Below are 11,793 nucleotides of genomic sequence, written 5' to 3'. Positions count from 1 at the left end.
ACACTGCTCGAGTCATATTTACGACTTTCTCAAAACTCTTTTTTTCCTTCTTATTGTCTTCACCAATTATCAGTTGACTAAACATATGTTCATCAACATTTTTGCAGATTGATCCACACAGGATAGGAACCAAGAGGCGGCAGGGTGGTGTTTGCTACTGGATTCTCTGAACTTTCCTAGCTATGCGTTACTGAATTCTTGGATTCTTATTACTTTCCTATAAATCTGTAAAATCTAAAACCAAGTTGGTTTTTCTTATGATAGAGTCTAGGGTTTGGTTGTTTGGTCTCTCGTGTTCTTGTCAATCTATAAATCCTTTGGTATATTTGAGGATAGTATGGCATGGTAATGGGAATTGAGGAGCTTTGGTTTGAATTGTGGTTTTATAAGGTGTTTGTTAGTGCAGAAGTTTGAGTTCTGCCCTTGACATGGATTTCTGTTCTTTATATTCATCATTTGTTAATATTGGTAGAATCATAGCAACACAGGATGTTTATGTTTGTAAATTAGGATTTCTAAAAATTAAGCAAAATGATTCACATTCTGTATAACCCTTATCATATGATAAGGTACAGAAAATGAAAAGAAAAAACATGTTCCGTGTAAAAGGTTTTACATGAAAAAGATTTTACGACAATTAGTTAAAGCAAGCAAACGAACATACAACCACAAGATTCTCATGGAACACTCAACATTAGAGAGAACATGCAAATACAATATTGTCGTTGAACACAACATTTGAGAGTAGAGATGGTACCAACGGAGTTTTTTCTTCATTATCTTAGGCTCTGTTTGGGTCCATGTAAAATGGTTAATTTTCTCAGACAGTACGTAATTCTCATTGAAGTGTTGGTCGAATAAAACTCAACTTCAGCAAATGGACCTTATCAAACATGGTTTTGCCCACCAAGGAGTTGGCAGTCAGACACATTGTCTGCGGCTCCAGCCAAAAAGGCCACACCAGTGCAACTGTTTTGCCTGAATCAGCACTCAACAATTTGAAACTTTTTTCTGAAAATCCCAGCATAAATCCAGAGCATATAGTATCACCACTTCTACCATTCTCCAGCCACGACGTATATAACATTGATTAGTAATAGTTACAAATAAACTCTCGGGGCTCGAAAAATTTGCAAATAAAAAATTTAAATTATCCTATTAAATAATAACCATTTCGATTCCTGCAGGTAGACTCGCTTTGAGCTCCATAGCACGTTCTTTTGCATATTGTTTCTCCTCAGTTTCCTCAAACATCGATGGTCTTCGTCTGCTTGAAAAACTTGTAAAGTGACGATCAATAATAATCTTCTCCAACATGACGGCATTTTTAATCAAGTATTGGGTAAGCTCAAGGTCAATAAGATGGCCAACAAACCCAACCAATTCCACCTCCTTTAGGCATTGATGGGGGCGCTTCCAAGCTTTACGCATTCTTCTTTGTACTTCTACAGAACTCTTGAAATATAATAACTGTGAAACAGGAAAGGGTTAAATCTTGTTTTAAAAATAGACAATTGAGTGTAAGACTTGACACCATCAAAACACAAAATAACCGCTTAGAAGTCAGAACAAACTTTTAGCACCAAGACTTTTTTCATTTAGAAGTAAAACATTTTTGGTGTAAGTTATTCTCCATGTAAAACCCTTTTACATGTAAAGCATTTTTTTTGGATAAATTACACTGACCTCCCCCGAGGTTTGTCCTAATTACACAGACCTCCCCTTTGATTTCAAAAACTACTCTGACATCCCTTAAGAAACAAACCTAGTAGCGTAAACGGTAAACCTCTCTAGTCCCAAGTTGTGATGGACCATCAAATGGACTAATGGATTTGTGTATTTTACTTAAATGCGCTCAAATAATGACTGAAAACAATGACCACGGTCCATCACTAGCTGTATTGTCCTCTCTCTCTCCATCATTTATTCTCGTCCTAATCCCAATTTATTCTCTGTTTTTTAGAAAATTGTTTATTGACAGTTGACCTAATTTTTCTACACGAATAAAGCACACATAGAGAAATAGATTTAGAGAGAAATAAAGGAGATTTAAAGAGGGGGGATTATTTAGGAAGAGATGGTGGTGTTGGCGGCAAGGATGGACGAGTTGATGAATCCAGAACAACAATGGCATCTCCAAAACCCTAACAGCTGAACCCTTTGTACCCTGAAGTGATCCAATCAAATCCAGAAACCTTGTCTCTATTTCTCTCAAAACCTAAGAGGTCCTTGTACACTGGGCTACAAGAGAGTACTAAACAGGGGTCTTAAGACCCGGGAGTGAAAAACAAAATTCAGGCCACGACATCACAATAAATAACCCACGTAATGGCTGAAATGTATGAATGTTGTTTAGTTATACTCAATCTTTTTAATTGCAGAAATTCATCAACTTGAAATAATTCCAATTCATGAATTTGTGTGAACATTAAAGATCCATAAAACTAAATAGCATATCATATAGCTCTGTGTACACCAAATATGCACTGTTTATGACCCTCCTCTGCCTTTCCAATTATGCATTGTTTATGACCCTCCTCTTATAGCAGATTAAAAATAAAAAATAAAAAGAAAAATAATAATACATACTTTGTAAGTACAAACTGTGATTTAGATATTAAGAAACGGAAATCTTGTACTTAACTTTTAAGGAGATAACTGATATATAAAATACACTGTAATTCACAAAATTTGAACCTTACAGAGGTTAATATACAATATTATATACAACTATATAAACTAATATTTTATCTGCCTAAACAATTGTGAACTATCTATAAAGAAGATAATTATGCAACGCAAGTTCCACAACCGTTGGTATAAGACGAAGTCAGGAGACATAAGTATCCTTTGGCATTATGCAAAACAGCATCTACAAATAAATAAATAGATAGATGGATAAAATATTTACCTGCAATTTAAATTTATTCAGCAAAGGCGATGCATGTATCAAGTTGGTCCAACCAAGAAGGCTTTCAAAATCACCAGCCGCAACTTGCAATGTCAAGTGCTTGAGCTTCGTAAATTTTGGAAGTTGCCGGAATACATAACCCTGAAAAGCTAAACTTATTATAAAATAACAAAACAAAAAGGGCCCTTAACTAGGGTTAGTCAAAGTATTGTGGGATGTTGGGAAGATGGACTAGATCCAGATCTAAGCTTTGGCATTATATTTGTACAAAGTAATTGTACTAAAACTCGAATCATTGTTCTAAAACTTAGTGGTTCGAGTTTTTAACATAGCACAAAGCAATAATCACTATGGTAACACTTTAGAATGCATTAAAAAACAATTACAATAGAGATATCCAACTGACCTCTTTCACAATTCCCAATGAGAGAGTCTCGAGCTGCGAAAAGTAGCTTGAAAATTGGAAAAGAGCGTTGTCTATTGGCTCAATGGAATCTGAACTAGACACCTCAACAAGCTGGAATGCATCTTTAATTTGCATATTTACTTTTCCACCCAGTCCAAAATATTTAAATGACACAAGACTCGTAGCACAAACCTCGAGATCATTTAGAAGGGGGCATTTGGAAATCTCCAAAAACTTCAGCCGAAGTGAGGAACCAAAAACTTTTAAATTCACTAAATGGTCTGAGCTTTCTACATGTAAAGATTCAAGAAGAGGACAATTGGAAAGGAAGTATTCGAGAATTTCTCCGCTTATATTCAGATCCTTCAAACAGAGGGATTTTAGGGACCTAATGCTGGATAAACCAGCAGGACTTTTGATGTGAAAATAACTCTGGTTTGGAAAAGCATATCCTTCACCCACGTCCCAAAAACTTCTGTCGCATGGTTCCAAGTCCAACTCGAGCCTTTGAACACTCTTTGCTATTGCAAACTCAATCCATCTATCAATGACACGACTAGAAGAGATATTCAAACAAAAACAAACTCTAAACTCATCTATGGTTGAGCCACGAAAAGACTCCACCACTTTGTTCACCCAACTTATGTACCTACATCTTTCTACTTCCACTACTTTTTGTCCCGATTCAAGAGCAAAAAATGTTTCTGAAGCATCAAAGTTTAGAACCCTGTTATATGAGTATGTCCATACATGTTCCCATCTTTTCGAGAGTACACAAGTGCGTGCCGCTTCTCTATATCCCAGAAGAGACACAATAGAAACAATAATTTCATCAGGCAGCAGACTGATCCAATCCTTCTTGTAGTTGTTACTCTGATGAACCAAAATAAATTGCAAAATAAAATAAATAATAATAAGAAGAATGCTTCAGCAAAAACACTACACTTTCCAATTACCAATAAATAAAAAATAATGTAGTTGTTACTCTGAGTAACCAAAATAAATTACAAATAAGAAAAGAAAAAAATAGTAAATAAAAATTATTCAGAAAAATAATAATAATAATAATAATAATAATAAATTTAGACTGATACATAGTCTGAAATATATATATATATATATATATATATATATAAAGAATACTTACCTTGAGTTTTTTTGTGCATTTAGAGATGGGCCTCATCATCCTTTTTCTCATTGAACCTGATGTCACAGTTGTTTTTGCCCTTCTGCTACTCAAATTATAGCTAAATAAGCTCTGCATAAACTACCAAAAAAAAAAAAAAATCACACACACAGTAACAGATTAAGGAAGGACCTTATGATAACTTTAAATCTAATTATAATTAAAGCAAAGAGGAAAACAAACAAACCCTTCACTTAATTACCAAAAAAAAAAAAACAATTACAGATTAAGGAAGGACCTTATGATAACTCTAAATTTAATTATAATTAAAGTAAAGAGGAAAACAAACAAACAATCCATTACACACACACAAAAATAATAATAATAAAAAAATTTAGACTGATACATAGTCTGAAATATATATATGTGTGTGCGCGCGCGCATAAAGAATACTTACCTTGAGTTTTTTTGTGCATTTAGAGATGGGCCTCATCATCCTTTTCCTCATTGACCTGCAGACTACCAAAAAAAAAAAAAAAACAATTACAGATTAAGGAAGGACCTTATGATAACTCTAAATTTAATTATAATTAAATTAAAGAGGAAAACAAACAAACCCTTCACTTAATTACCCAAAAAAAAAAAAAAAAAAAAAAAAAAAAAAAAAAAAAAAAAGACCTGCTAATGCTGAAAAAGAGACTCTGTAAGATCGAAAATTCAAAATACTTGTCAAAAAAAAAAAAGATTGAAGATTCGAAATACGAGCCCTAATTTCTTCAAAGAACAAACAAAGATTGTAATTCACGTTAAATAAATAGAAGATAGTCGATGGAAGTACCAAGTTTTGATTCTTTTGAAGTACTTATAGATTGATCTGACAATCCTAGATATGGAACACAAAAAGGTATTGCAGATTCACAATTTCTATTTGTTGATGAGTGGGCCTCTTTTAAACTTTATGTTAATTACAGTCGCACCTTCCTTTTGAGATTTGCTATATTAATAGTCGGATGATAATTAACTTATTTTCTAATAATGACACTCCTGACGGATTTTGAAGCCAAACAAAGCCTTAAAGAGATGAAATGTCTACTTTACCCTTTGATATTTTATTTATATTTTATTCTAAAATATCAGAACCATTATGTGACCAAAATACCCTTCTTGACAAAAAAGAAACCAAAATTAACCCATTATCCTACTTTCTCTCTCCAGTCTCTCAATCTCTTCAATCGCCACCACTACTGTCCCCCCATTCTTTCTCTCTCCACTCATCTCCACCACCATTCACCCTATATAGAGTCACCCTTGCTCCTGCAAATAAAGCAAAACCGACTTCTATTACGTGTATGCATATATATATATATGTATACACACACACATACATATACACAGTGACCGCCATCATCATGGCCACTGCCACCTACTCCCACCGTGCCGACCTTCTGTCCACACTTACGCTACCCATCACCGCCACAGCCACCCCTTTTCTCTCTCTCTCTCTCTCTCCACCGTAATCCAACCTAAATCGTTGTCGTCGGCTTCACGCATCACCACTGCCTCCGTCCTCCTCCTCGGTGTCACCGGGAGATTGTGGATTTTGTCGTCAATTCTGACTGATCTTATTGTTTTCTTACTTGGGTGATTTCGTGTTTTCTTATGGATCGCTACTATTTTGGGAGTCGCAGAGAAATATCGCTAAGGGATGTTTTATTAGGGCTCTCAATGATCGAAAATTTTGGGTAGGTGTTGGTGGCCCAAGTTTTGGCAATGGTGGAGTAATCAAACGTATCCTATGGAATTGAAGATCATGGATGAGCATCAGTCTCCAACTTTCAGCCACTATTATTGGATTGAATTTTGCAATTGGGGGCTAAGATTATTGGATTGAATTTTGCAATTGGGTGCTAAGATTATTGGATTTCGCTGGCTACTCCGCTGCTGCCGTTTTTGGCGTTCAGATGCTTTTTTTTTTTTTTTGGATCTTCTTTATGTATCTCTTTTTTCGTGTAGCTATATATATATATATATTCAATTGTATGTATATATAGGAGTTGATCTGTATGCCCCAAACGCCACTCACCATCGCCTCCTCCACCACCTTGCATTTATTTATTTATTTTTTCGAATCAATGGGCTATGGATTTTGTTAGTGAGAGGAGTCTATTTCTGTGGCTAAATCTTCACAGGCAATGGTCGTGAAGATCACTTCTTGGAGTTAGAACTAGATATGTTTTATTATATATATATATATTGCTTTTTTTTTTTCGTGGATTCATTGAACCGAAATCAAGCTGATTTTGGGCACAGAGTATGTGTGTGTTTGCAAGTATATACATATATAGGGAGAATATGGAGGGTTAGTTTTTTCTATTAAAATAATTAGGAAGGTTATAATGGTAATTTTATTATTTAAATTGGTTAATTCACAAATCAAAGGGTAATAGGGTCAATTTATCTTGAGTCAGAAGTGACTGGTTGTCATTGTTAATTTTATAAAATCTGAAGGAGTGTTATTGTGAAAAAATAAGTCAACTTTCATCTAGCTGTGAATAGGACAAATCTCTGTGAGTGTAATTAATCCTTTAACTTTTAAGTGGTCCTATGTTACGGAATTACCCCTGTGTAATTTGTAAGATTGTTTTAAATAGAAATTTCGGTAAAGTTCATTAGTAGTAAGATTTTTAAAAATAAAAATATAGTTTTAAAATTGTCATTTAAGAATTTTTTTTCTTTTTTTTGAAAAATTATAGTAAAAAATAAAAATATAGTTTTAAAATAAAATATTTTTTACCAAATGCACCATTGTTATCCGACCTAAAACAAAACACCAAGCAGCACATTTTTTATTTTAATATAGTTTTTTGTATTGGAAATTTTCAATAAACTATTCTCATTTTGTTTTAACACAAAAATAATACAATTGATGGGATCATTTTTGTCTTTTGACACAACAAGAAGCTAATTATAATGATTAGGGTATTTCGTAATTCAATTAAAAAATTTAAACTATTAGATGGGGCTAATACTAAACCATGTATATCTATTTCACTTTCTATTTGAATCTGACGTGAGACAAGACTCCCTTCGTTACATTCTCCCTCAACCGAACTCGCAACGCTTTCGATACGATTGAGCTAGAAATAGCAACAAGGCGGGTATGGAGAGGGTTTGCCTAAATTCGTACCCACCTCGTTTAATTATGGACAAATCTAAACCCGTCTCATACAAACGAGTTTAAATTTTACAATTCATACCCGCACCATTAGGAGATTAGTGTACCCGTACCCATGCCCGCCCCTACCCATTTATGATTTTTTTTTTTGGATATAAATAAATTGATAAAAATTATAAATTCAACACAATGTAAATACATAGTAGATAATATATATATATATATATATATATATATATATATATATATATATATATATCAACACAATAATGTGTATACATTTATAACACATGTATACATATACACATATATATATATTTTTAAAAAAAATTTAAAAAATTATAAAGAGTAGGGCGGGTGTTTCTCAAAACCCATACCTGCTAATAACTCGTGACAGATTTAAAATCTAAATCCATACCCGCCCCTACAATACATAAATGGTTTCCATACCCGTGTCATTTAGGGTGGGATGGGTAGGGAGTACAAATTGCCAATTTGCCATCTCTAGATCTGGGCACCCTACCTACTTAAGGGTTCTCATCCAGACGTAGAGTTGTAAAAGGATTGGATTAGGATCGGATGTGGCCTGACCCAATCCGAATCCGATAAATATTTTACTTGATCCGTTTTGCTAATATGACGGATATTTCATGAATGAATCCATATCCGATTTGTTATTAAACAGATATTCGATCTGATAAGGGTATTAAAAAAATAATAATAATGTCAAAAGAGAATAAAAAATAATCATTAAAAAAAATAATAATAGAAAACAAAAGACAAATAAAATTTAGAAGAAAAATGGGGTAATAAAAAGAGAGGAAAGAAGAAGAGGAGAAAATAATAATAATAATAATATTTTTATAATATGTAAATACACACACACACACACACTATATTTAACATATTATATAAAATTTTATTTTGGATTGGATTGATTAAAATCCATATCCAGTTTGTTTAGTTAAAGAATTATCGGATTCAGATTGTTAATGGGTTATCTCAAGTCGGATTCGGATCGGGTTCCAATAAGAATTCGATCTATTAATAGGTCTGCCCTGACTCCTCCGTGTCGAGCTCTTGGCATGATATCGGATCCAAAAATTTAAGTTATTAGGTGAGGCTAACACAAAACCTATGAAGCACGGACACCCCTCCCAGGGTCCCGTACAAGTGTCGAACACGTGTCCAACATTTTTATGAAGTGTTCAGAAATTATTTTTTATTGGTCACGGGTGGACACGGCTAGGAACCGCAGAGGACATGTACCGGACACGGCGCGGTATATTTTGTATATTTTTTTTTTTATAAGAAAAATGGCGTACCTAATGTAATTTTAGAAGTTTAACTCTTTTGACACTTTTGTCTGAGATTCTGAACTTCTGCTTTTATTAAATTTTATGATTCCATTATGTTTATTTTTTTATTTGATTAATTCATCTTAGTACTGAAATTAAATAAATTTTTAGACTGTAGCAAGAAAAACAGAGAGAAATCAGAAAAATTATATTTGTGGATGTGTGTAAAATGTAAACTGTAAAATTGTTGATAACATTGTTTTGTTCTTAGTTAATTGAAGTATTTCTTTTATTGCAGTATTTTTTTGGGAGAGGTTAGATATATAGTACTGTGGATTTTGAATATATATATATAAAATTTTATAGGCGTATTCTCGCCGTGTTTGTATCCTATTTTTTTTAAATTTGCCTTGTTGCTGAATCAGTGTCGCGCCGTACTTGTATCTCGTGTCCGTACTTCATAGCACAAAACTCATGTATACCTATTTCACTGCCCATCTGGATCCGAAATGGGAAAAGACTCCTATTATAACATTAATCCTCTTCATGAGTATATAGGTTAAAATTATAAAACCCCCATATTGTTTACAAAAACAACATATAACCCCTTCAATTATTAAAAAACCTCCTAAACTAACAAAAACTATCACGTTTCCCCCTTTCCGTAACAAAACCATTAAGTTATTGCGAATTGACAAAAATGACCTTTATAATAAAATATTAATCTAAAAGTTAAATGTGTTCTTTTAAAAATGTACGTTATGTCCATGATATAAATATATATATATATATATATATATATATATATATATATATCTTTTCTCTCTGTACAATAGGTTAGGGGTGCATACGATGAGGTTCGGGTTACATCAATTAAACCATAATAGAGGAATTAGAGTAATCAAATTGTAATACTCAATTTCGGGTTACATCAATGCCCTAAGAGATGAATTAGCTACTCATGACGATGCAAGATATCATTTGTGTTGTTATAGTCTTCATCATCATGAACTGCACTTTTTTTTTGAGGATTTTCACCTTCAATGCTTCAGAGTAACTTCCAAAACCCTAAAAGCCGCCACTAGATCTAAAAGAGAATTCAAAGCAAAACCAGAGAGGTTTTATGTGGCCTTGTGCCTCCTTTTATAGAAGAACTGACTTCTAACGAGGATTGGATGGGCTTTAGGTCTTCTGGGGTCATCTGGACCCGTCTGGGATGAATTATGACGGTCCTGGTTTTTCAAGCCAGTACGTCCTGTGATGAACTGAAGATTTACCTGATAATGGATCCGAATGCGGAAGCGAAAACAGAAAACAAGACTCTAAGAAGTAAAAATGACCTTCCACGAGGTCACAGATCTCAACGAGAACAATGCAGAAGCCAAAAGATCAGAAAAAGACCGAACAAGCCTCCAAGGGCAAATTAGTCTTTTCACATGGAAGCAACGTCCTTGGGAATGTACATCATTCCTAAGACACATCCATGACTTTCCATGAAGTTATGAGACTTAAAAGAAAATAGTGAAAGTGAATTAAAAGAAAACCGGACAAATTTGGCCCCAAAGGCAAAATGGTCATTTCTGAAAATATAAAATCGGGTGCTACCGAGCACACCACTGGAAAGACAGCAAAAAAGTAATCAAGTCAGACTCAAGAATCACTTGATTCGGAATTCGAATGGAAGAGAAAAGTCAAAACAAAGTTTTGACGTCGCTGAGGCCGTGAATAGTGTTTTGCCAGTAATAAATAGTAACCTGGGCAAAATGCTGAAATTCATATGTCGTTTTGAGGCACTAAACGATGTTTTTTGGAGAAACACAAAAAAAAAAAACCCCTCAAAATAAATTTTCCAAGCTAACCATGTCGAAAGAAAATTTAATTTTTGACCTGAATCCTCAAAATGCCCTTATAACAGACCTTTTCAAATAGTGCAGATGCGCACAGGAAATCAAATTTGATGCAGAGTTTTTGGGTCCGAGATGACATTTTTTGAAAAAACACAAAGAAGAAACCCCCTTTAAAATCATGTTTTCTACCCAGTTGCATGGAATAAAATGAAAAAAACACTCTATAAAATCTCTAAAATGCCCCTAGATCAGCATAGGTCAAGAGGGTTAAAAAGCTGCTATATGCTTTTCTGAAATCTGCCAGAACATAGAGCAAAAACGGGGCTCTTAACGACATTTTCTGAAAAAACACGAAGAAGAAACCCCCCCTAAAATCAAGTTTTCTACCCAACCACACAAATAGAAACAAAAAAAAACACATTGTGAAATACCCAGAATACCCCTAGATTAGTAAAGTTAAAAACTCAAAAAATATAACTTTGCACCAAGTATGCTTTTGACCCTAAATGCATTTCTAGGTTGAAACGAATGTGCATGCAAGTGTAATAAATAATTCTAAGTGCGCAAGAATGGTCCGCGGCTCCCGAGAAGCGCCCACTCAAAATTCGACCCCCTGACGGCCAAATATGAGAAAAATGGACTTGAAATGGAAATTTTGAAATCCAAAATATAAAATGGAGTCAAATTACCGTTTGGCCATTGGCCACACTTCGTACATGATTAATGAGACCCTATAGAAGAATAAAATTGCAATTCCCACACTCGATGCAACCATGGTGAAACAATGACTTGTGATTTTTCAATATATTCATAATATTTCATTAAGTCAAAAGTTACATAGGATACAAAATAATTGTCATTGGCCTCCGGCCTCATCTCATACATGTCAAAGACATTGTAAAAGGTGTACTTACGTACATGTTACATATATGGAATCAAAGATACAAGTTTTGACATATAAGGCTACAAAATGACACTTCATGCTAACATTTGCATGAAATATAAACTTAAAAGCTACAAGTCATCCAAG

The 11,793-nt window shown here is 33.9% G+C and overlaps 1 protein-coding gene across 1 annotated transcript; it reads right to left on the bottom strand.

The window, feature by feature from the left end:
• Positions 1-710: 710 nt before the first annotated feature.
• Positions 711-5,415, bottom strand: LOC132303857 (putative FBD-associated F-box protein At5g38570). Its single transcript, XM_059801304.1, has 6 exons — positions 5,282-5,415; positions 4,901-4,962; positions 4,465-4,584; positions 3,318-4,190; positions 2,912-3,052; positions 711-1,470 (listed from the first exon to the last, which is right to left on the bottom strand). Exons 2-6 carry the CDS (start codon positions 4,949-4,951, stop codon positions 1,159-1,161), a joined length of 1,497 nt encoding a protein of 498 aa, XP_059657287.1. The 5' UTR covers positions 4,952-4,962; positions 5,282-5,415; the 3' UTR covers positions 711-1,158.
• Between the last annotated feature and the right edge of the window lie 6,378 nt (positions 5,416-11,793).

The sequence above is a fragment of the Cornus florida genome, unplaced genomic scaffold, assembly GCF_030987335.1.
Source record: "Cornus florida cultivar Cherokee Brave unplaced genomic scaffold, ASM3098733v1 CherokeeBrave_3.0.0_Hap2_Chr04, whole genome shotgun sequence".
Lineage (NCBI taxonomy): Eukaryota > Viridiplantae > Streptophyta > Magnoliopsida > Cornales > Cornaceae > Cornus > Cornus florida.
The sequence above is the reverse complement of the archived record's forward strand: the minus strand, read 5'-3'. Positions and strand labels throughout refer to the sequence as shown.

Bases quoted from the DNA above. Each gene is read 5' to 3' on its own strand.
- LOC132303857 (XM_059801304.1), bottom strand. From the start codon at position 4,951: ATGAGGAAAAGGATGATGAGGCCCATCTCTAAATGCACAAAAAAACTC. The intron at 4,191-4,464 runs GTAAGTATTCTT...TTGGTTCATCAG, and splicing joins AATGCACAAAAAAACTCAAG to AGTAACAACTACAAGAAGGA. The intron at 1,471-2,911 runs GTAAATATTTTA...CCTGTTTCACAG, and splicing joins TGAATAAATTTAAATTGCAG to TTATTATATTTCAAGAGTTC.